A 26,633-nucleotide genomic window follows, 5' to 3' on the forward strand; every position below is an offset into this window, starting at 1 on the left:
TTCGGGACCCTACACCAGGGAGGACAGATGCTCGCGGAGGAGCAGATGCTCTCCCCCGGCCCCCATCTCCCCACACCCCAGAGTCTTGGCACTGTCACCCTTGTCACCGCTAGCACTTACTGGGAGCACCACTCTAAGTAAGCACTTTACACGGATGATCTACCTAAGTGTCTTGGGAATACAGACACAAGCCCTCTGTGGGGGTGGTGGGACGGGGGGCTAGCTGGAGAAGCCCTGAAACTTCTGAGATGAAGTTTCCGTCCTGCAGAAAGGAAAAAGAGGCCCTGATATCTAAGTTAATACTAAAGGCAAGCACCTACACAACGCTCTCCATGCGCCAGACACCAAGTGCTTGGCATACATTATATGTCAATTAATTTAATCCTCATGACAATCCTGTGATTTCAGTATATTATTATCCCTATGTCACAGAAGAACAAGCCAAGGAAGAGGGTGGCTCAGTGATTTGCCCAGTGTCTCACGGCCGAGACGTGGCAGAGTCAAGATTCAAACCCAGAGGCCCTGCTCTTAACCAGCGTTGGGGACAGGCAGACTCACAAAAGCACGGGTTTGAGAACCAACTCAACCTGTGTTGGAAACGTGGCTCTGCCTCTGCAGATGCTGTGAGACTCACGCCAGGGACCGATTGTTCCAGGGCTTCCTCATCTACAGAAGTAGGACCACAGGGCCTCATCGTGTTTATTATAAGAATCAAATAAGACCGTGGCTGTCGGGTGGTCGGCACAGCGCCTGGTGCCCTGTGTGCTTAAAGATGGCAATGAGTGGGACAACACACAACCTTGGCTACAGCCCAGGGGGGCCCATCTTCCACCTGTGTCTGCAGCTGTCGGGCAAGTGGCCTTGTGGCCATTGCCGTATGTGTGGAGTGTTCACTGCATCCGAGCGAGGCCAGGCCAGGCTGGCAGGGGTGGGAATGAATGCCGACATTCTCCACAGCAGGTGGTGAGAAATTCTGTGAGCTCACAGCCAGTGTAACAGGCACAGTGTTTCAGGAGCTCAAAAGGCTCACTCAAGTATCACAGGAGATTTATAGAATCACTGGCTCCCTCAGCCCCTTCCTGAAGCCTCACCAGGGAAAGGGTATCGAAAGGTGGGTGAAGGAGCCTCTTTCTGTCCCCCTCTTCCTTTTAGAGGGAAGCACTGCAGTGGCCTCCCTAGAAATGGCTTAGTGACCTGTCACCACAGGAATGCCCCTTGGTCCGCTTCAGGGAGGTGGTCTCAGAAGTGAGAAAAGCCTCACAGTTCAAGACAGAAGGTTCTTTGTAACGTGAGAATGGAAAGACTTGAGAGGGTGTGGAAGTGCTGGAAAGTCGGGCTGAAAAAATCCATCTTGCCTTCCAGCCTGTGTGGTTTGACACCATCCTGGAGGCTGGTGTCCTTGGTGCAGGGACACCCCGGAGGGTGATGCCTGCCTCGTCTTTAGCTTTTTCGATTCCTTCTCCAAAGAGAGGACACCCCAAACCGAATACTGAATGTAACTGGTGGTTAAGGACAGATCCTAACTGCACTGGCTGTGTAACCTTGGACAAATAACTTGCCCTCTTTGAGCCTCACTTTTCTCCTCTGGAAAACAGACAATCTCAGTTCCTCCACCCTTGGGGTGAAAAGAGAATTGGACGAGTTCATAATAGGTGTGACGCTCTTAGTGTAGGACTTCATGTCGTATGTATTTGGTGGACAGTAAACATGCCATAAATGATAGCTATCCCTGTTGTTATTAATAACCGTTATTGTAGGGTTTCCCTGGTGGCGCAGTGGTTGAGAGTCCGCCTGCCGATGCAGGGGACGCAGGTTCGTGCTCCGGTCCGGGAGGATCCCACATGCCACGGAGCGGCTGGGCCCGTGAGCCATGGCCGCTGAGCCTGTGCGTCCAGAGCCTGTGCTCCGCAGCAGGAGAGGCCACAACAGTGAGAGGCCCGCGCACGGCATAAAAACATAAAAATAACCGTTATTGTTGTTGCTGTTATATTATCGTTATTATTAATATTATTGGGAAGTCGCTAATTAATCTCTCATCAATAAGCTGTTCCTGTAACCTCGGATCCGAACCAGAGTCAAAGGAGTGAGAAAGAGAACATTCTACTCTATTTTGGGTTAACAATGCCTAAGGGCTGGCACTTTCCCACAATGCCCGTTAACGTCTGTATAGTTTAACAAAATAGTTTTCATCCAACCATTCATCAAATATTCACTGAATACCTACTCTAGGCCAAGGCACTGTGTACTGAAGGCACATAGGATCCTTCAGTGGGAAGAAAAACAAAAAGCTCCCCAAATCGTTGCCCTTACGAAGCTTACATCTTAGTGAGGTGAGACAGACATATGACAATTAACACAGTAAATTAGTAAATGACTCTTAGATTAGAAGGTGTTACAGAAAAGAAAAGAAAGGAAATACAGTGAAGGAAGGCGAGCTGGGAGTTGGGACGGGAGGCTCGCTTCCGACCCGTCCATTTGGATAAAGACTTAACTGCAAGATGAAGAAACGGAAGTCGGTGGAACTGCACTAGCTTGCCAACTTGTCCTGCCACTTCAGGCAAGCACCACCTCCTCCCTAGGCCTCAGTTTCCCCACTTGTAAGAGAGGGCTGCCTAGATGATCTCAAAGGTCTCTTGAAACTCAGTGGTTCTCAAAGTATGATCCACGGATCACCTGCATCAGAATCACTTGTTGAAAATACCGACTCCTGAGCCCCCAGCCAGAGCTACTGGATCAGGCCCCCTGGGAGGGGAGGCGCAGGACTTCAGGTGCTAAGAAGCTATTCAGGCATTTCTTATAAGCCCTCAATTTGATCAGCGTGATCCTACACCTTCCTTCTCCTTTTCCTGGCAGTGAAATTCTCACAAAGTAATCGCTGCCTGTCTCTGGTCAAGGCTTCTTCTAGGTTTCCAATTTCTATGCAGCTCTTTTGCCCTTGATTCTAATCTGGGGGCAACAACAAGCACCCTGGCTTTATCTCAGCTACCTTCAGGCTAATTTACTTGCCCTAAGGCCCTTGGGGCTTAAGTTACAACTGACCTATTAGAACACAGCCAGCCAGTCACGCCATCCAGATATGGATTTTTCTGAAAACAAGCTCAGAGAATGGTTTTCTGGCACCAAGTGTAGCATTTCACCTTCCTGGTCCTTGGTGGCATAAATAAATTTCAAATGTATATCCTGCAGTAGAATAGCTGTGGTCCTACAGTTCGCTGCAGCCAGCATCCTGATGGAGTAAATGCTCACACCAGCCACACAGGTAGCTTGAGCGGCTTTCACTAGCTAAAGGGAATATCACCATTTGGTGTCTCATCTAAACCCTAGGACTGAAACATCCTCTCTACACTGTGATTCCCACAATTCCATCTCTAGACCAGAGTTCTCCTCTGAACTCCAGACTCACACACCCTGATCAGATCCTACTGGCTACCTCCGTCCCTTAACACATCCAAACTAAAACTCTTGAGTCCCATCCTCCCTCATCCCCAAACCTCTTCTCCTTACCCCCTGGTCTTCCCCATCTCAGGAATGGTACCCCCATCCTCCCAGGTGCTCAAATTCATCCCCGATTTTCCCCTTTCTGTCACCACCCCCTTGACCACATACAGTCCTTCAATCTAGTCTCTGAAATACTGGTATAACTCAAATCCAACCACTTTTCTCATCTCTGCCTCCAAGCCCTCAATTCAGGCCACCATCATCTCCCAGCAACAAACAATTAAAAATACAGAAATGAGCCGCCCGTTTGTTGCCTACTGCATTTAGAATAAAATCCAACAACTCACCAGGGGCTACAATGGCCCTACGTCTCTGGCCTGTCATCCCCTCCAACTTCATGACTGCTGCTGCTCAGGACCCTCTAGCTATGCTTTATTTCAGATCGTCAGACAGGCCACACTTTTCTGGCCTCAACAGCTATGCAGTTAATGATCCTCCTGCCTGGATGGCTTGTCGCCAGTTCTTCCTTATCCTTTTGGCCTTAGCTCAGATGTGAACTCCTCAGAGAACTCAAGCAAGCCCTCTCCCGCAAGCAAGCAAGCCCGTCTTATCTAGAAAGGCTGAGGAGCAGCTGGGTTTAGGGGGAGAGCAGTGGCTTTGAGTCAGATGGCCCTGGTTCCACGGGTGCCCTGCCTTTGGGAGCTGGATGGCCCTGGGCAAGTCTTTAATGTGTGCCGCACCTGCCTGCTTCTTCAATGGAGGACAAAAGTATTGCACCTACAAGGGAAGTTGTGAGGCTTAGAGGTGTTGGTAAAGTATAAAACAGAGCGCCTGGTGCGCAGAAAGAAAGTAGATAAATGGAAGCTGTCACCTTAAGTCCTTTCTTGGCAAATGGAGGAACTAGGTGAGTAATATAGCAGCTGCTGCTGCTGTTAAGAGCTGAATGTGACGAGCTCACAGTGTGGTGCAGGACACACGCCCCACTCACAGAGGCGTCTCTAGTGAACTCTGTGTGAGAAACCCCGAATCAGATGGACCTGGCTTGTTTCTTCTGGGCCAGACGACAGCAAGGTCCTCAGATTGCCGGCATTAGGACGGAGCCAGAAGGCTGATGGGAAGTGATTTCTTCTCAAATGGCCTTAGCAACCCTGAGATTCTGAATGATGGCGTGTCCATGTCAGTTGCACAAGTGGCCTAGAGAACAACTGAGAAGATCTGGCTGGTGTTTCATCACAAGCAACAAGTCACAGGAATTACACTGACAGTGAGCCCATCTTGAATCAGCAGGGTCAAGCTAAACTGAACACATCAGAACATACAGGAGAGTTTCATCCTGCCTTGGCAACGAGGCCCATGGTGAACAAACAATCCAAGGTATAGGATTTAGACCTATTTCAAAGTCCTGCTCCGCTGCTGCCAGAAACTCTTACCTCAGAAGTCTATCATGAGAATGGTGTCATGATACGTCCCTAAAAAAAAATTCAGGGCTTCCCTTGTGGCGCAGTGGTTGAGAGTCCGCCTGCCGGTGCAGGGGACGCGGGTTCGTGCCCCGGTCCGGGAGGATCCCACATGCCGCAGAGTGGCTGGGCCCGTGAGCCATGGCCGCTGAGCCTGCGCGTCCGGAGCCTGTGCTCCGCAACGGAAGAGGCCACAACAGTGAGAGGCCCGCGTACCGCAAAAAAAAAAAAAAAAAAGATACGTTCCGTTTCTTAATGTGACCTTATCTTTATCTAGGGGTGGATTCAAGACTGGGGAGAGGTGACTCCAGTAAGATAAGACTCTCCAGTGATGCAGTCACCTCTCAGCAGATGAGTGAGAAGATAGCCAAGCAGAAAAGCAAGGACGCTGACACCCAAATCACAGCTGGTGTGGAAAAGTAAGCACTAGATTACTTGATTTCAAAAGATCTTGCTCCTTAAATAAGCCTTGTGAGAATTTTAATGAGAGATTTCCTCTGATTCAAATTGTGGTCATGCCAAATCATGTTTCCATCAGTCCCTTATAAACTCTTCCTCATGCTTCTCCAATAAGGAAGAAAAGTGGCAAAACTGTTATCAGTGAATTATTACTTCATTCCCATTCTGAGCTTATGATGACTTCAAATCAATACATGGAACGGTTACCAGAATTCCAATCAAAGCAAACATGACTGCACGTGTATAAAATATTTATCAAGATGACTGGAATGAAATGTAGACTTTAAGCATAGGTAAAACAAAGACATCTGGCTTCAAGCAGGCACAGTGATATAATGACAAGAGCTCCAACAGGGGTCAGAAGATTGGCCTCAGACAACCTGAAGACTGCATCCAGAGAGCCCCCTACCCAGAGAGGGTTCAGTATGAATCGTGTGTGTATGTGTGTGTGTCTGTGTGCGTATGAAGGATGTAATTTGATAAATGGTATAAACAAAAAGACAAAAAGCAAAAGGGTTTTTTTCTTTAAATAATGGGGTTTTACTATAATATGAAGAATAGGGAATTCCTTGGCGGTCCAATGGTTAGGACTCTGAGCTTTCACTACCGAGGGTGTGGATTCAATCCCTGGTTGGGGAGCTAAGATCCCACAAGTTGTGCAGCAAAAGAGAGCGAGAGGGAAAGAGAGAGAGAAGGAGAGAGATAGAGAAAGAGAGAGAGAGAAAGAGAGAAGGAGGGAAGGAGAGAAAAGAAAGAAAGAAAAAGAAAGAAAGGAAGGATGGGAGGGAGGGAGGGAGGAAGGGAGGAAGGAAGGAAGGAAGGGAGGAAGAAGGAAAGGAAGGGGACTCCCCTGGTGGCGCAGTGGTTAAGAATCCGCCTGCCAATGCAGGGGACACGGGTTCGAACCCTGATCTGGGAAGATCCCACATGCCTCGGAGCAACTAGGTCCATGTGCCACAGCTACTGAGCCTGTGCTCTAGAGCCCGTGAGCCACAACTACTGAGCTCACGCGCCACGACTGCTGAAGCCCACGTACCTACAGTCCATGCTCTGCAACAAGAGAAGCCACCGCCATGAGAAGCCCGTGCACCACAACGAAGAGTAGACCCCGCTCACTGCAACTAGAGAAAGCCCGCGCGCAGCAACGAAGACCCAACGCAGCCATAAATAAATAAATAAATAAAACAAAGCAAACTCTATGGAGATAAAACATAATAAAAAAAAGAAGGGAAGGAAGGAAGGGGGAAAGAAAGAATAGTACTTGCATTCTCTTGGTTATTTGTGATTTACTGAAAGTCATCCTTAAACTTCCGTGACAAAATGAATTTTTGAAGAAGTACTTTTACATGCTTAGAATTTACTCCAACTCTGTTCTGGCGTGAACTTTTACAACTTACTCTGAAAATCACAAGGCACCTGCTTTTTGTTGTTGTTTCAGTTTGGTTTTGTCTGTGAGTTTTATAATAGCCGTTGGCCAAAGATAGTCAAGTTTTGACCAAACCCAGATTTTTCACTGCAATCATGATTCTGGCTTTCCACAGCAAGAACCCAAAAAGAAATTTCATACCCCAAATATAAAAGAATAATGGACCTCAAGAGGCACTGCACTGCTAATATTTAACATTACATCTTTAGCGAGTACTGGCTCTGTCAGACACCTGTGCTTGGCCTGAACTGGGCAGGAGTAGGGATGATTGAGGCGTGTGGGCCAAGTAAGGGTGTGTATGGGACAGAAAGGGTATGGCAGGGTCCTTTCACACTAGAAGTAGAAATAAACGAGGTAGATAAGTCATGAAACCAAGCTACAGTATGAGGCATTACTAAGTGCCCAATGATTGCTAATTAGAGCTACTCTGAACTGAGTGCTATGTGCTAGATAGGCATTGTGCTCAGAACTTTACATGCATCATCTCATGTAATCCTCAGAAGAGTCCACGAAATAAGTAGTGGTACCCATTTTACAGAGATGGAAACTGAGACTTAGAGAGATACAGGAATTGTTCCCCTGACCCCAGAGCCAGCAAATGTAAGTGGCTGGGTTAGGATATGAGCTCTTGCGTGTCTGAGTGCAAAGCCAAGCCAACTCTGTGTCAAGGCAACATGTACTACAGTTGAGAGAAGGAAGTATCTCTGTGGTCAGAGTCTCTGAGAGAAAGAGCTTGCCTTTTTATATATTTATAGTGCAAAGAAGGGGTACTCACTCTAATTCAGGGAAAGTCTGAATTGTAGAATTTTCAAAAATGAAATGCAAATCTTGTTATTTCAAGTAACTATCACATATGAGGTACAGGGAGCTAATAAAATTAGGTTAAGTAAATGAAAGGATTTACAAGTTCACTTATCAATATCACTAATAGCTACTCAAAATTCCTTTGGGTTTTTTCCATGGTTTTCCAATGTCATTTTTCCATTGGGTTTCCAATTCCATGGTTTTTCATTCCTCCATGCTTCTGCAGAACAGAATCCTCCCTGTCTTCGGATTAGGAGATGCCCATTCGACCCTGCAGCCCCGCTCAAGCTCCCACTCCTCTCTCTCCCCAGCTCCCTTTTCCTTTTACTAAAGTGGGAGCTATTTAAGAGTAGGACCTACCTTTAATATATTTTCAGAGAGTCAGGACAGCAGAAAACAGTTCTCAATGAATATTTAATAAAGAAATAGATCCTTCAATCTTGAAGCCTTTGCTTGAAAATGATACTGACTTTTTATTGGCTTCCCTCAATGACTAGTAAGACACCGGGCTTTTCAGAAGCTTTGAAAATATGTAATCAATAAATAAGCCTAAGAGCATAATATAAGTGTGTTAAATAAGGTTATGTCAGTTATTCCAAACTGACTCATGCGTACCAAAGTCAAATGAACGGCTCGACCAGTGTAATGACTGCAATAAAGTTACAAGGGAGAAGGGACAGGAAAATCCACGCTGGTCTTGACTGCTGCTGATTGCTCTGTAAGAAAAATTCTATTTTAAGAGTAGCTCTAAATTGGTTTATAGATCTCACACTTAAGGAAGCCAAACTATGAGAGGAAAATTTTCAGGAAGTTAGCAAACACATAGCCTCCTAGAATAATTAAACGTCCTAAAATAACTGTCAATGTCTAAAGGAGGCAAAGTAGAGGAATAGAGCTGAATATGATGCTCTCGATATGTGAAAGCACTAAAGGGAGACATCAACAGTATCATCGTTCTTGCGGGATATTAATCTTTCAGAGGATATGAAAACCTAAAACACCAACTGCACCAAGCTGCAGTTTTAATGTAGCTGAATAATTCGGGAAAAGGGCTAATCACACAAGAATCCCTATAAGTTGTGCCTTTGCACACTTACTTGGGCTGGAAATTTACAAGGTAACAAAAAGTGCAGGCTATTTTCTCCCTTATCTTACCAAATAAGAAGAAGCCCAAAGAATCCCAAGCAAAATCGGAAGGCTGAAATACAAATTAATCTCACTTTATTTAATAAAGGTAGTATTAAAAGGTATCTTCAAACATAAATAGGATCCAGTCTAAATACACTAAAAGAACAAAACGTTTACAGAAAACTAGTCAAGAAGGAAAGTACAAACTCTCTGAGTAATGAACAGCACTCGATTTCTGGAAAGCATATGAAACCTCTATAAGCCTTACTGCTGGGCACTCCCATGTAATGAAGGCTCAGAGATTTACAACCTAAGTACCCCAAGAGAAGTATTCTCACAATAGCCTTTGAGAAAAAAAACAAAATCTGCAGCAAAAGCAGGTAAGTTCTATCTGCAAGGCATGTCAGCATCTTTCTGCAATGGCCATCAAGTTTTGGGACCTAAATTCCTTACAGTGTCAAAAAGAAAAAATTAGGTCTAGATAGAGGGGTGTGTCAGACTTACTCTGCCCAAACCACAAAACTGCTAAATATGGATTTTTACCATTTTCCTTTTCTTTTTCTGATTTAAGACTTCTGTATAAAGTCATCTTTTTTTAAGAAACTTAGAAAAATAAGAGCATTAATATGTATGTGTCCTAGATACTTTGAGATAGTTCTTTATTCTTTTCAACCAATGTTTAATCAGTATGGATAATCAAATGTGATTTAATTTATGCCATGGTAATACTTTTCAAATGTGTATCAATTCACAAACCAGAAAACATTCTTTGTAAAGACCATGTGTCCTAGTTTTTTGCCTCAGGAACAATGATCACCACATTCCTAGCAGTAGTAAGCTCATCCGAGCTCAGAGTTAAAAACACTGAGCTTCTCTGGTATGAAACTGTTCTTTACAATTTGTATCCTAAATGTTTTCTATAGTGAGCAAGCATCATGAAGAAAGAAACTGTCTTCGACCTGGGGTCTGGCATAAAATTTGGAAACTATAATGACAGGGAGAGGGGAGAGTGGTGATAATAAGACGATGTATACGGTAATATACCATGGGAAGGTATATTTCATGATTAAGATGATGTTTATATCTGTCTATAAACATAGTCTTTGTAAGTTCTAATTTTCTTAAAACCTTTCCCCTTGTGAAATGTCTGACTGTTCATAGCACAAGTATATCTGACTGTTAATAGCACAAGTATATAGTTAGTACTGCTTTTGACTTGATAGTATTTCTTTTAAAAAGAACAGGGAGAGTGTATCAGTTACCAATTTATTACCTCTCAGCTCTGAGTGCACCCTTCTCTGTGTAATGCTCTGTGATAAACATGCATGTTGAGCGCTTCTCCTTTGAAGTGTACGTGATGTTTTTCTCAGGACAGGCTGGGGGGACAGTGCAGGGAGGAGGCAGCTCCCCTGAGCGTCCAGCACTGGGGCCAGCAGTGTGGATGTGAGGACAGTTGGTGGCGTGTGGCCCAGCCACGGCCCAGAACCTGGTTCCTGTGTGACCTTGCAGCCTCAGCCTGGTAATAATGTTTCAGCAGTCCTGTCGACGTGGACACCAGAGCTCCCACGAGGTTTGCAGGCTCTGAAGGTCTCCTGGCCCCACCGGTACCCAGACCCTCCATGCACGTCCATGGCACTGGCTGCTCCTTGCCTGCTCCTTGCCTGCACTCCAGAGGGCCATGGATGGTCTGCCCAGAGCCTTTGGGCCAGCTCAGGTCTGGCCAAACCGGCAAACTCCTCTGCTAGGCCACAGGCTGAACCCCACCTCCTCTATTGAAGTCTGAACCCCTGGTAGTTTGTCCTTCCCTGGGGACACTCCGTCAGCCCTAGGGAACCATAGAGAGTTTCCCTATACCTAACAGCTCCTCTTGTATCATAGGTAATAACTCCTTGTATATTTTTTTTAATTTTTATTGGAGGATAGTTGATTTACAATGTTGTGTTAGTTTCAGGTGTACAGCCAAGTGACTCAGTTATATGTATACATATATCCACTCTTTTTTAGGCCATTATAGAGTACTGAGTAGAGTTCCCTGTGCTATACAGTAGGTCCTTATTAGTTATCTATTTTACATATAGTAGTGTGTATGTGTCAATCCCAATCTCCCAGTTTATCCCTCCCCCCCTTTCCCCCGGTAACCATGTGTGTTTTCTGTATCTGTGACTCTGTTCTACTTCTGTCTTTTTTTTAGATTAATAACTCCTTGTAGTAAACCTCCCCCGTTTAACCTACAATGTGGTTTGTATCTCCTGACTGGACCCAGACTGCTACAGGGAGACAGGGTGCCGGTGAGGACACACACGAGCACGTGCTTGCCCACTAATGGAAAAACGTCCAAAATGCCAAACCCCGAAGAAAAATTTCAATTTGAAAAATGCCCAGGCAATTTCAAATGCAGAATAGTCGAGAATGTTTATTTACAGCCCAAGTGTAGGATTAAAATACTCTTATTTCCTCCCACTGAAACCTGTACTAATGGTGACTAGATAAACAAATTGTGGTTTGGCCAAACAATCGAAACTACTCAGCAGTCAAAGGAACAACTCCAGGTACATGCGACAACACCGATGAACTGCAAAACAGCACACTAAATGAAAGAACCCTCCACAGAAGATTATGCCCTGAACGACTGACTCCATGCACAGACATCGTAGAAAAGAAAAAACTAGCAGAACAAAAAACAGCATGAGGGAACTCTTGGGGGTGATGGCAATGTTCTATATCCTCATTATGGTTGTGTTTACACAACTGTACACATCCGTCACAACTCAGCAAACTGTACGCTAATTTAATAAGCCAATTTTACGGTATATAAATTTAACCTCAATAAACTTGACTTTATAAAGCAAAAACTACATATAAAAAATTGTGGAAGGTAGTTCAAGTAATACTTAAAGGGAATTTTAGAGCCTTACATGCATAGATTAGAAAAGAGAGATGATTTAAAATTATTAAGCTTAATTATCCAATTAGAGAAGGAAAAAACCCAGAATAAACCCAAAGAAAGTAGATAAAGGTAATATACATTTATGAATTCAAAAGCTAATGCTCAAGGGCAAGGATCAATAAAACCAAAAGCTGAATCTTTCAAATGATTAAACAAAACAAAACAAAAAAGCCCAGAAAACTTCTGATAAATTTGATAAAGAAAAAAAAAAAGAAGAAACAAACACTAGGAATGAAACCAAGCTGGAACTACATATTCTACAAATTTTAAAATCCAAAACTTGATGCCAAAAAATTTAAAAACTTATATGCAATCAAGATTTCTAGGGGGGGAAAAACCCTAGATTTACGTGGAATAAAACCAAAAAGACGATGGACTAAGAAATCTGGACCACAAGGATAAAGGAAAAAATGTATACTTAACTAATAGAGACACAGAGGATGAAGCAATCTTTGAACACAGAGATAACCATGATATTCCTGAGCAAAGTTGCTTCCCCTATAAGCAGGAAAAAAAAAAGTTAACTCAATTTCCAGTTCTCCCAACAAGGCAGACTACTGATACAACTCCTGAAGCTTCCTCCTGTGGAAGAAGGGAAATCTCCGGGGGCCAGAACCATTGTTATAATACTAATCCCACCTTCTTATAATACTAACAATGCTATTCCTGGTAAATCAAGAAAGCATACAGAAAGGTAGGACAGAAGGATACGCAGAAGCCCCCCCTGGGGTTGCCTTGGTGAGAGGGTAGGATTTAAGGAACTTGTTGTATAATGATTATAGTTACAATTACGATAATATAAGCCAGCATTTTAAAAACATTTATTGGGCTTCCTTGGTGGCTCAGTGGTTGAGAGTCCGCCTGCTGATGCAGGGGACACAGGGTTGTGCCCCGGTCCAGGAAGATCCCACATGCCGTGGAGCAGCTGGGCCCGTGAGCCATGGCCGCTGAGCCTGCGCGTCCGGAGCCTGTGCTCCGCAACGGGAGAGGCCACAGCAGTGAGAGGCCCGCGTACCGCAAAAAAAAACAACCCAACATTTATTACTCACTATTAGCAGGTCACTACATCGAGTACTTTTTGTGTATTATCTCATTTGATCTTCATTAACTCTTACAGCTCTGTTAACCTGAATCTTTAGATGGAGAATTTGAGGTCTGCAGGATAATGTACTCTGTCTCCATCTGTAAAATGGAAAAGCTAGATAATCCCAACTAACCTTCTGGAAAGTTTCTGTGAGGAATAATCAAAATAAACATGAGGGTAGAAGATCCCTAAGGACAAATTTTGGCTGAAATCAAAAAACAAAGTATCTTCAGGCAGACCTTTGAAAGCAGTGGTATGTACTATTTCCCAACTGTGGAATCCCCCCTTCTCAGAGATGACCAGAAGTGGTCAAGAAAACGCTGGACGATGTCTCTTGTTGGAGACGTAGCAGGACTAGAACACACGCCCTTTAAGGCCCCTGTCCATTCTGAAAGCCCAGCGCTCTCTGACTGACACAATGCCATGAGAGCTTATTGAGAGAGGCGATGGCTTCTAGGAATTCAAGACATAGGCCATTTGTTACCTGTGCTTTCAGTGAAGCCAGGTGGAAGTGACCTCAGGACAGCCCTTCCTAGGACCCGAGTTGTCAAGATACTGCTTGCAGGTCTTAGGATCCGTTTCTGCTCATCTGTTCTTTTTTTTTTTTAATGTTTATTTATTTATTTGGCTGCACCGGGTCTTAGTTGTGGCACACGGGCTCTCTAGTCGCGGCATGTGGGATCTAGTTCCCTGACCAGGGATCAAACCCAGGCCCCCTGCATTGGGAGTGTGGAGTCTTAACCACTGGACCACCAAGGAAGTCCCTCTGCTCTTCTGTTCTAAGCCATCCAGATCTAAATTATTTCTTACTCCTATTCACACTGCTGCTACCCAAATTCACAAAACCCATGGTATGGACTCTGTTCTCTGGCTCACCATGTGGTTGAGCTAAAAACCATCCTACACTGTAAAAACAGAGAGTAACCGGCCACGAAGAATGTACTTGAAAGAAGGAGGCTGCCAAGCAGCCACAGATCAGGTTGCCTCAGAACCAAACAAAGGCAATGAAAACCAGTGTCAAGCTCACACAGGCCGATATCGCTCTAAACAACCCTCTGGGGTCACGCGCTGTGGCACTAAAGCCTTGTTCTTGGTGTCATTTCAATAACTGAGTTAAAATCCAAGCCTCCCTTGGCTGCTCAATTCCCCAGCAGAACAAGGCTGCTGTGGCTCGGGACAAAGACGACATTCATCTGCCATGTGGTTTCTCAGAAAGCATATCTAAACAGCAGGTTGCCCTGGCAATTCTGGATACATATTTCTTTTTCTGACTGATATTCTTGGCTGGTTTTCTGACAGTAAAAGTACAAGATCTCATTATATTCCCAAGTACAAATTAATTCAGCCTCAAAGCCCGGCTTTACAGGAAAAATAAGAAATCTGAAACAAAAACAGTATACCTTGTCAGGAACAATTTAGGACAGTCTTCTCACCAGGAACCACTCGGCGTGGTTACCCTAGTAAAGACCATTAATGTGCAACTGGTGTTTATCCTGGCTGGCTCCTGGGTACTCACAAGGCACTGCAGCATCGGAGACCAGAGTACTAATCATGGTCTCCATTCACCTTTCTTCCAGCACAGGATTATGAAAAGAAACTCATCAAAGAAAGGTTAACAAGTAAACAAGCATGGAGTTAGTCCAGGATGGAAAGATGGTGGCCAGAGACAGAGAGAGTAGCATCTGAGGTTTAAAATCCTGGCTTCATTCACACACTCCACAGACAAAATACCACCAACAAAGCAAACACATTTGGTACTGTATATATGTCCCAGCTAGCTAGTGGGAAGCAGCCGCATAGCACAGGGAGATCAGCTTGGTGCTTTGTGTCCACCTAGAGGGGTGGGATAGGGGGTGTGGGAGGGAGACGCAAGAGGCAGGAGATATGGGGATATATGTATATGTATAGCTGATTCAATTTGTTATAAAGCAGAAAGTAACACACCATTGTAAAGCAATTATACTCCAATAAGGATGTTAAAAAAATTTAAAAATTAAAAATAAATAAAATTATACATAAAAAGAGTAAAAAAAAATAAAGTTAATGAAAAAACAAAACAAAACAAAAAAAGCAAACACAAAGCCTCAACTCCTAAACCTCTCACTGACAAGAAGAGAAAGCCTGGCTTAGTAAATGTGAATGATCTCAGAGCAACCTCGCTCCAACCAAAAAAGCTCCCAATACTCAACACCAAATAAAAGGAGAATGAGGAAGTCAATCAAAATAACATGATGTGGGGCTTCCCTGGTGGCACAGTGGTTAAGAATCTGCCTGCCAATGCAGGGGACACAGGTTCCAGCCCTGGTCCAGGAAGATCCCACATGCTGCAGAGCAACTAAGCCCACGCGCCACAACTACTGAGCCTGTGCTCTAGAGCCTGCGAGCCACAACTACTGAGCCCACATGCCACAACTACTGAAGCCCATGCGCCTAGAGCCCTTGCTCCGCAACAAGAGAAGCCACAGCAGTTGAGAAGCCCGCGCACCGCAACGAAGAGTAGCCCCTGCTCACCACAACTAGAGAGAGCCTGCACGCAGCAACAAAGACCCAATGCAGCAAAAAAAAAATAATAATAATAATAACATGATGTGATGGACTATAACGTAACCATCAGAATGATAATTTTATAGGTGTTTCTAATGATATGAGAAAATGTCTGATATGTTAAGTGAAAAAAAAATCAAGATGCCATATTATATATACAGAATGATCTCAGCTGTGTACAACAACTTAAGTATAAGAAATATGGAAACAAATACTTTAAAATGTGAACTGTGACTATTGCTGGGGGTGGAGGAACAGTAGAAGAAATTTTCTTCTCTAAGACTGGTGGTTTTAACCCAGACCTACACTGTCTTTCGACCACAGCAGCAGAATCTGCCTTTTTGCCTGCAAGGTGAACCTAAAAACAAGCATCGATGATAAAATCTTTAAAAGACACTATCATAATTTAGGAGACTATGACTACAAAGGAGGAACCTGCCAAGACACTAAGATACTCAAGTAAGTTTCAAACTACAAGAACTAAAAGCATTTCTAATTAAAGCTATAAAGAGAACCGATGTGAAAGGGTGAATCATCATTGCAGGTGAAAATATACCATCACAACAAATTCAACCCACAGCTAAATTCTACAATACAAGAGAAAGCTGGGAATCACTGTCAAAGAAAGACCTCAGATACCTATTCATCAAACTTCCAAGAAAAAAATAAAAGCATTTTAAAGTTATAATTACTAGGACTTAGAGAGGGTCTGAGTTTGCCCCCCAGATATAAAGTCCCCGGCAACAAGGATCACTGACCATTGGAGGCTATAGAAAGAAACTTAGGAGAAAAAGAAAAAGCACTGTACTTGATGCCAAATTATATAACCTGCAACCAGCCTAAGAGGACCCCTGACTCCTTTTTCAGCCCAGCACTGAAGGCCTTTTGGTCAGAAGTAATCAATTTTGCTTGGCAAAAAAAGCATCAAGGCATAGAAATGCTTTGGATCAAATTCTGTAGAATCAGCCTATTTGAGATGCTTTAAAGTTAATGCCAAAACCAATCTGGTGTTCTGTTCACAGCTCCTTTCCAGAGGTTGTAAAAGCAGAAAAATATTTAAACTCAAAGTTTGAAGTGGAAACTTGCTACCTGTAAAAACAAGCCACTTTTAAATATTAGAAGCCTTCGAGATTTGGTGATTCCAAATTCACCAGGTATATTAAAAATCATTGGTTGGAGGTAAAATTGGCTAACTGTTTAGAAAAAGATGAAGCTGGATTGCAACCTTACTCTTTACACCAAGACACATTCCAGAGAGGATAAATAATGAAAATGAAAAAAAAAAGAAACATTCTAAAAGAAAGTAAGGGTTAACATTTTTATAATGTTGGGATCTGAAAAACTTCTAAACATGGCATTAAGTTCCAGAAACCATAGGAAAAGCTGCTAAACCAAAACACATGAAACTAAAACTACCTGGACAGTTAGACACGTTATATAAAGTTTTTAAAAACTGGGAAAATATCTTTAAAGGTTCATAATCTCACTTGATATATGAAGAACTCTTCGAAATCAATAGGAAAATAAGAATTCCAAGGATAATCAGATAAATAACACAAACTGACAATTCAGACACCAAAACGACAGGGGGATTTGACCATCGGCATCACAGTCTTAAATTTGACCCAAAGTTTGACCCAAGTGTTCTTGCAGGGATTAACTCTAAGGACATATGTATTGTGCAAAGGTGGTTCATTAAAACAATGTTTAATATTAAAAAGCCGGAAGCCACCTAAAGGTCCACGATTTGGGGATTGCTTAAATCAGAGGTCATAAACGCAGCTGTTTTGAGGGGCCGGCACAGGCAAGGTAAATGAGCTCAATGGGCCAGTTTTGATACAGGGAAACAGGAAGTGGTGCAGTCCGTGGTGAACTGGAGAGCTCAGACCCTTTTCGGTAATTCAAATTGTAAAAATTATGTGTGCCACAGCCAGACTGGCTCTCCTTTCCCCAGTCCCCATGGCCCCTCAGGGTTAGATGTGTAATCCACAGCCACGGGGTACATCCTACAGCCTGGTCTCTCCCCTCACTGTGAATGCGGGATGCTCACCTACCCGTCACACTGGAGGAGCTACAGAAGAGTTCATTGATGCAGCATCACTGGCTCCCAGGATAAGACAGAACCTTAAAGGTCATCTAGTCTACACGTTTCCTTGAGGCTACGGTCACTCTGCCTCATTGAACAGGCCCAGGAACAGAAGGTAGCCAGGAGAAGGGGAAGGCACGGATGGGTGGAAGGCCAGTAGTCAGGGAATAAGGCTTATCCCGTGGGATTTTCATTTTCCACAAGAAAAAAACTGAGATGGGAGGAGAGGTCGTGCGAATGAAAGAAGGCAAACTCCTCCAAATCACATACCTTCTATATAACTGTACATAAAACTGATCAAATTCCAGGAACTCAAGCGCGATTTCTGAAAATTCTCGCATAAAGTGCTGAGCTCACAGTACCACTGTTAAGCATTCCTTCAGCAATAAACTTCTGGGCAGCTGTTGCCCTCATTAACCAATCTGGCACAGAGAAGGGTTGCCACAGATAATGTGACAGATGATATATGGTATTTTATCACAAGGTCTTAATTCATCCCAGGAACTGGTTTAAATCCATCCTAGAATGGTTGTAGTTTATAATTACAGTCTCAGCAGCATGTCAAAAGTAGAAAATGTCCATCTGAATCTGGAATGGAACATTTCTTCCCAGTGAAAACAACTTTATGCTTGGTCCTGCCGTATCTGGGAATATTAACACTTGGGAGAAGACAACCAATTCCTCGATTTACTTCATTTTAGACACTGCTCCCCCAAGATTTTTTAAACTCTCAGATACACCAAATGGAGAACAGATTTGTCGTTGCCACGTGTTAGGAAATGGGGTGGGAGGGTGTACCTATAAAAGCCAACAGGAGGAATCCTTGTGGTGATGGAACTGTTCTTTCACTCTTGACGGATGAATGTCAATATCCTGGTTGTGAAACTATGCTATGATTTTGCAAGATGTTACCAATGGGGCAACTGGGTATAGAGTACACAGGATCTCTCTGTATTATTTCTTACAACTACATGTGAATCTATAGTTATCTCAAAATAAAAAGTCTAGTTTTAAAAAAAGGAATATAGATAAGATTTTTAAAAGGGATACATCCATATTTGCCTGCTGATGCAGGGGACACGGGTTCGTGCCCCGGTCCGGGAGGATCCCACATGCCGCGGAGCGGCTGGGCCCATGAGCCATGGCCACTGAGCCTGCGCGTCCGGAGCCTGTGCTCCGCAACGGGAGAGGCCACAATGGTGAGAGGCCCGCGTACCGCAAAAAAAAAAAAAAAGTAGATACGAGTTTGCTCTTCTTCCAGCAGCTGGCCACCCTTTAATCCGATGTGTGCAATGCAAATTCAGCTATACAGGCAGGAGCACTCGACAGGTGATGGCTCCCAGATACGGCTCTCTATTGGTCTGTCTTGCGTCTTTCTCATCTCATTTTCTCTTTCTCTCTCTCTCTTTCACACACACACACACACACACACACACACACGAGCTATTTTATACCAACAAGCACACCCATCCGGATCAAAACTGTTTTGAAAAAGAACGCCGATGTGAGGACTTTCCAGGTCCTACAGCTCCCAGGTAGGCACAGAAGGGGAGAAATCTCATCAGAGAAAACACACAACGTCTGTAGGAATCAGTAAGTTTGATATTTAAACCCCATGAACAAGAAAGCCTCAACAGAATTAAGCTCATTTCAGGTGTTAAATAAATACTTTGAAGCAAACACCACTTAACTAGGAGGGGGGAGCCACAGCAGCAGGGCCCTCGACAGAGCTGTGAAATGAGCTTTGGGCTTGCCTCCTGCCTCTCTTGTCTGGGGCGACCTACCTCGTCATTTTTAACTCTTTTGCCCTGGTAGTTCATCTCTCCCACCTGTCTTACACACGAATACAAAATTTACCAAATGCCTACTATGGGTCAGGCATTCTGTTAAACACTTTAAAAGCCTTTTCTAATTTAATCTTCTCAATAAGCCTGAGGTAAGTATGATTAGTAACTTCATTCTAGGTTAAGGGACTGGCCTAGAGTTAAAGATCCCCTCAACAGTGAAGCCAGGACTGAATCCAGGTGTGTCTGGCTCTCGGTCAGCATGTTATCCTGCCTCCTGTGCTCATTTTGGTCTCCAGGGTTTCCAGAGCACCTCCCCACATTGTAAAAGGACAGAGGAAAAAAAAAATTCCATATACTGAGCATCTTTTATGTGCTTTACACAGGCTATCTCTTTCCAGCTCAAATAAACCCTCTGACAGGTATGCATTGTTTCCATTTTAAAGATTAGTGAACAAAGGCTGAGAGAACTTGAGGGCTCTTGAAGACTTTTTCATCTCACTTTTACTTAGTAGATGAAAAAACGAGAGCCCCAGAAAGATTAGGTGGCTTGCGTAAGGACACAAAGCTAGTTACTATCAGAACCGAGATCTGATTACCAGCCCACTGCTCTCCTTAATGATATCCAAGCTCTCGCTCTGAAAGGAACCAACATATTAATTGTAGAGCAGGAATGCCAGGCACTTTGCTAGATGCTTTGCATTCTTCATCCAACTCTGATCTAGGGGATTCCCCACACTGCTGTTCCAATCAATGTTTTCTACTAACACGTACTACAGAAGGGGAACAAAACTTAAATTTCACATCTAACAATTTTGCAAGGTGATTAACATGCTCCTATACACACGGATGAATGGATATCACAGGAAGAAAATATGAAGAGATTTGGAAAGGTTGTCAGAGAAGGCACAACGGGTTCGAACAACGTAATCAGATGACACATTCTGAGTACCTGTGTACCACGGCGATTTGCCAAGTGCTGGGCCCCTCAGAGAAAGACAATTCAGCCCCTGAATCAGATGATCACTCACCATCAGCACGTGTGTGACACTTCTCACCACAGAAGCGTGTTATTCTGAGAAAAACTATGGTCTTGACCATCAGAAAACTTAAATCGAAAGCCTAGCTTCGTCACCCATGACTCACGTGCCGTGGGGGGATGGGCGGGCGGGTACCCGTAAGTCAGAGTCTCTGAGCCTCTCTGTCAACGAGTGGGAGCTTCTGCACCAGGATGCTGTGAGAGGCAAACGGGACAAGACTTCTGCAGGAACCCAGCACACGGTTAGCACCCAGTAACTGCTATTTTCATCAGTTCTTCTCAAATTCTACAACTTGAAAAGAGCAAGTGTCCCTGCCAGTAAAATTTAAAATAAGACAAATGGCGAAATGGGGAGGCATTAGTCAGAGGGTACCAAGTTCAGGTATACAAGATGAATAAGTCTTAGAGATCTACCATGCTGCACGGTGCTTACAGCAAACAATCCTGTATTGTATATACGTAAAAATTTGCCAGTAGGGTCGCTCTTATGTTAATAAAGAGTTCTTATCACACACACACAAATAATAATAATAAAATAAATACAGAAGGTGGGAGGGAAAAGAAGACAAGATAATGAGCAAGCAATATGAAGATTACTGGAGTGGGAGGTACAAACTATCTGGGTGTAAGACAGGCTACAAGGATGTATTGTAAAACACAGGGAATACAGCCAATATTTTAATAACTGTAAATGAAGTAGAACCTTTAAAAATTGTATAAATTTTTTTTAAAAAATTAATTAAAAAATTACTAAAAATATTCAATGTCTACCACTAAGGTAAGAAGAGTAAATTTACAGAAAAACTAATATTGAATAGATAACAGGGTATGAGGGGGGAAAATTTCGGGAATAAGTGCCTGAATGAGACCGATAGGCACTTTGTGACAGAGATATCACCAGAGGGCATATCAAGTGTTTGCTGTAGCCATTAAGACTCCTCTACAATTGATACCTTTGTTTTCACAGAGGTTATAGTTGGTCAAAACTCAAAGTGTTCTTAAAATAATAATGCCTTTTTATAGTGAGCATGACTTTTCCTGAACAACATCACAACTACTGTAAAACCCACGGTTACAAAGTAAATAATAAAGAACATCAAAAGAAGGTAAAAATTACATTGTTCCGACAAGGGGAATTACTTATGTAAATAATTGATGAAATGCAAAGCCTGTCAATCTACACTGTGTTCTGAATAAGCATGAAAAAAATCATTTGGGTCAATAATAAGTACTCTCTTACTATTACAAAATTCCCATTAAGACTCGATAAACCTGAAACCATTCTTCCTGGTCACTAGAACCCCCGTCACGTATTTTCTGAAAGAAGATTCTTTCACCTGCTTTGTAAAGTTAAATAAGTATCTAGTATGTCACTGGAGCGCACAGTTTGTTTTGTTTTTCCTGTGAGAAAATACCCAAGAGTTAACAGAGACAGGAAGCAACCTGGGGATTTGGGTTCTAGACTTGATTCTGGCATTAAAGGAGGAAAGTTGCCTTTTTTTTATGTCTGGATTTCAGATCCTCAAACTATAAATGGGATAAGACCCTCCTCTTGCCCCTCTCACAGGTACACTGTACGAATCACCAAGTTAAAGAGGAAAATACGAATGCACCTTTAACTATATTAAATGCTGTATTAACCTAATGTGATGGCATTACTGTCATCAGCAAACAGACGCATTCCAGGAGTCTGGGCTTAACGGGCTTAACGGCTCCTTTGGCTTTGTCTCTGGATTATCGGTTCTTGTTCAAAGATCTAATTCTTTTTTTTACAAAGGTAAAATAAAAAGTAAAATAATAATAAAATAAGCCACAATACTAATACACAATGAACCAAAAGCAAACATAAACAGCTTTACAATCCTCGGCTAACAGAATTCTATCATCGTTCTAAAAATAAACTTGGTTCAAATAACCCCAACTGACGTTTCATTTGATCCTTCCTCTAACCATGGAGGAAAAGCAGGACAGTCGGAATTATGCTTGATTTTTACATACCGCAAACCTGAAACACAAACCTGAAAGAGAAAAGTCACTCATCCCAGCTCCCAGCTAAAGCCAGGGCCGTTCAACCCTCTTCTGACATAATCTGATGTTCATTCTACTGGTCTAAGTTACAAGGTACACCTATTTTCAAGCAATGTCCAACTTTCAGGTTGATGAAGGAATGTTATCATTAATTTTACACAGCTGGCAACCTCTCTGTATCACAAGGAAATCATTCTACCCAGGAAGCTGGGCACACAAGAAGTGAGAGGGTGGCATCTATTGGTGAAAAGTGTGTGCTGCAGTGGAAGTAGTCAGTGTGATTTGAAAAATATCAGTAATGTTAATAGTTTATGAAATGGGGGGTGGGTACAAAGGAAAGCCATATGGAACAGAGAAGTAAGGGAAAGCAAGAAGGCACTGAGATCAGCTCGGTGCTGTGTGACCACCTAGAGGGGTGGGATAGGGAGGGTAGGAGGGAGATGCAAGAGGGAGGGGATATGGGGATATATGTATACGTATAGCTGATTCACTTTGTTATACAGCAGAAACTAACACAACACTGTAAAGCAATTATACTCCAATAAAGATGTAAAATAAATAAATAAATAAAATAATAAAAAAAGAAAGCATTGAGAAGTTCTAAAAATGATACCCATGACCACTTTGGGTAATCAATTTCCAGCTGTAATAGTTCTGATTCCTCTCTTTTAGAGCAGTTTTAAATCAGCCTCTTTGGGAGCAAGTTTTCTTTGGGAATGTACCTCTGGTTTTATAATGAAAGTCAACGGCAAATCAGTGGGGAAAGGGGTTTAGGTTACTGAAATTTACTTCATCGACGGTGCTTCAGGAAAGGAAGGGAGAAGGGAGGGGAAGTTAACGTTTATGAAATGCCTATTATGTTGAAGGCACTTTATATGCATTACCACACTTAATTCTCACTCACACACAAAATCTATCCTATAGGTAGCAGTATTATCTCCATTTTACAGTGAGGAAACTGAGGCACAGGGAGAAGAAACTGGCCCTAAAGTACTCAATAAATGGTAAAGTCAGGATGAGAAACCTAACAGTCTGACTGTAGTGATCTAAACTACCCAGGCATACATACCACCTCAACCAAAACAGTAGTCACTTAGTACACAGAGGCATAATATATTTCCTTAGAAATAGACCCGACTACAACCTTATAAGACCCTCTAAATAAATGTGAAATCTCATATTTTCCTTTACAAAAACTTGGACGTAGAGAACAATCAATACACCCAATGAGTTGTGCCTTTACAATACAGTAAATTACCATCAATCAGCCTTCTCCTCACTGAATCATCTTCTCAATACCTCTTCTTCCTTACACTGGCAGCTCAAAATCTCAGTAACATCAGCATCGAACTCCAATAGTGAGATGAAGAAAGAAAAAGAGACACGCGTTCCATTCAGAATTATTGGTGCTTGGAGTGAACATGTCATCAAAGACAAAAGATGCTCAATTCTGCTGTATTTCGCTTGAGTGATGAAGCATCGGGATTTTTAAGTAAATATGGTGACATTTGGGGAGGGAAATGATATAAGTACTACATCTCAAGGAATGAAAAGAGTCCTACATCATCATTTTTCTTTCAGAGGTACTAGGCTACAAAAGCAAATACTACTTTCAAAACTCTAATAGAGATCCTGCCTTTGGATGGGGGTGAGAAAACTGGCATAAACCTTTTCCCTGTCTTCTCAACATTTCATGTCCCAGGAATATAGATTACTGACCTGCCGAGAGTCCGTGTGAGAAAAAAAAAGGGAGGCGAAGCGAAGAAGAAAGAATCTGACAGCTCAAAGGAAGAAGAGTGAAAAAAGATAGGTCTAGGTAAATGAGACAGCAATTCAATGTCATGGCTGTGGATTGGGCAGTAAGAAAAATAATTTACACTCACCTCAACTGAAAATGGAAAACTCTGCTTTCTAGATTAATAACTAATTTACATTTCAAAATGTTTGGAAGCTTCTGATTGATGATGAGTAAATAATACTAAACTTAGAGTTGTTTTTCTTTTTCTTTTCTGACTTCAAATTTAGCAAAATTAAAGTAACTGACCCAAATCTGGCTTCAGTTGTAATGAGATTCAAACTTAAGCAATTTCAGGTTCTGATTACAGCAATTAGGAATCCCAGGCCTCCAGGGATTCTTTTGGTTCTTAATACCAACCTGGCAACATTTGCATACCTGGAGCATCTAACAATGTTTGCGGGGATATGATTACGCACACTCCTGTGACACAGGGTTTATGACTAAATCAGAGCCTAGTTAGTTTATATAGCCAGCACCAGATTGTAGCACAGGGATACCACTGAATCAATCTACTCATTGCTAGTGAAACAAAAGACAACATAACTACAAAAAAGAAAAAAAAAAAGCTACAGAGACTTAAAGTATGTAACTTGCTTCTCAAAACTGAAAGGCTACAGCTACGTTGAAAAACAAAGGTAGCAATTATAAAAAGTTTCAATCTCTGTTTATGAATAGGTTTATGAAGTGATCAACCTTAAAACCACTACAAACAACCTGCTTGTCTATCAACAGAGGACTGGCTGAATAAACTACTGTACATCTTCACAACAGAATACTAAGCATCAGGAAAAAAAGTAATGAATATCCCTATATACTGCTGTGGAGTGATTCCTAGGACATGCAGTTAAGTGAAAACAGAAAGGCAGATTAAAGTGTGTACAGCACACTTCTTACCTATGAATGGGAGTACAAACATACATGTATTTGTATACAGTTGGCCCTCCACGGATCATCCACAGTTGGCTGAATCCACAGATGCAGAACTCACAGGCATAGAGGGCCAACTATGGGACTTCAGCATCCTCCAATTTTGCCATGTGTTGCAGCTCCTGGAACCAATGCCCCACGGATGCTGAGGGATGACTGTATACATATAACCAAAATGAAACAACAAAAAAGGAGGAAACAAAGCAGAGGGAATAGGGACAGAAGCCAAATCTGAATAACTTTGTTTTGTAGTTTGCCTTTGGAATGAATTAGTTTGTATAATTATAAAGAGAAACAATAAAAAGCAATATCTAAAATCAGAAAGCAAATGAGAAAATAGCATGAGATGACTGGGGAAAACTGAACATCGACAAGGTATTTTATGGGATTAAAGAATTATTATTCTTAATTTTTAAAGGTATGATGATGGTATTGTGGTTACGTTTTTGTAAAGGGATCTTTACTCTTTTATAGGTATGTATGGAAATATTTAAAATGAAATATGCCTGGGATTTGCTTCAGAATAACCATGTGGTAGGAGTGGTGAACAGCAGCAGAGGAGGATTAGATAAAATAAAAATAGCCACGAGTTGATGATTGTTATAGCCGAGTGATGGGAATTCATTACATTCTATCTTACTAATGGAGGCTGGGCTATTTAAGGATGTGCATTTTTAAAACTCATCTTGAAATAAATGGACAATAAAAGACAGACGTTTGGGGAGTGTTTCTTTTGTTTCTACAAAACGGCAGATAAAGTTTCAAGTTGTAGATACTTGGGTTCCCTGAAAGCATAAGATGCACCCTTAAGAGCAGTAATGTAAACATGAGTAAATAAAACGTTTCTGCCACCATATCAATCGTAAGTTTAAATTATAAATAAGGTAGCAATAATTCTCATCTCCCACCAAATGTCTACTTTCTAAAGTGTACAGCCAAAAGCAAAAAGTGTCATCTAATAAAAAATGAGTAATTGACTATGCCCTGACAATTCAGTAAAGCTTCATAATAAAAACCCAAATAAATCCTTTTTTTTTTTTGCGGTACGCGGGCCTCTCACTGCTGTGGCCTCTCCCGTTGCGGAGCACAGGCTCCGGACGCGCAGGCTCAGCGGCCATGGTTCACGGGCCCAGCCGCTCCGCTGCATGTGGGATCTTCCCGGACGGGGGCACGAACCCATGTCCCATGCAACGGCAGGCGGACTCTCAACCACTGCGCCACCAGGGAAGCCCCCAAATAAATCTTGTTTGGAGCCCTGATCTAGGAAAGAATGGTTACGATAAAGTCTCATAAAATCATAGGCTTTTTCCCTCCAGGGAAAAACTCAGTGCTAAAGTTTATCCTTCCCTACCACAAAAAGCCATCTGAATGGCTTGTAACTATCCACGCAACCCAAGCAATCAATCTTGTTCAGGTTCTGTTACTTTTATCAAATTAATTTTGAGTTAACAGTTCGGTGGTTTTATATCCTGATGGACCCATTATCACACAACTTCAGGGGGATGTTAGCTTAGCTCTTTGTGCTGCATTAGGATTCTATTTTTAATTTCTCTGATACATCAAGGAAAAATCTAAAAGTGTACTAAATATTTCCCCCCCCAAAATAAGGGCGCTAATTTACTTCACCTGAAGGGCTCACCATCGCCCCCTCCCCCCTTCCTCGCACACCCACACCCCTAGATTC

At 42.6% G+C, this 26,633-nt stretch overlaps 1 protein-coding gene across 4 annotated transcripts in view; it reads right to left on the reverse strand.

The window, feature by feature from the left end:
* The window catches only part of STK4 (serine/threonine kinase 4), an 89,947-nt gene that overhangs the window by 4,741 nt on the left and 58,573 nt on the right, over nucleotides 1-26,633 (reverse strand). Inside the window, exon 11 of one of the 4 annotated variants that reach the window (XM_027078230.1) lies at nucleotides 13,157-14,035. The exons of the other annotated variants lie outside the window; for them this stretch is intronic. Coding sequence (XP_026934031.1) covers nucleotides 13,952-14,035 — 84 coding nt within the window. The 3' untranslated portion in view covers nucleotides 13,157-13,951. Of the gene's footprint in view, nucleotides 1-13,156; nucleotides 14,036-26,633 lie in introns of those variants that run through there. 4 annotated transcript variants of the gene reach the window in all.

This window comes from Aethalodelphis obliquidens, unplaced genomic scaffold (assembly GCF_003676395.1).
Source record: "Aethalodelphis obliquidens isolate GAN/ISIS:26980383/991018 unplaced genomic scaffold, ASM367639v1 scaffold42, whole genome shotgun sequence".
NCBI classification, from domain to species: domain Eukaryota; kingdom Metazoa; phylum Chordata; class Mammalia; order Artiodactyla; family Delphinidae; genus Aethalodelphis; species Aethalodelphis obliquidens.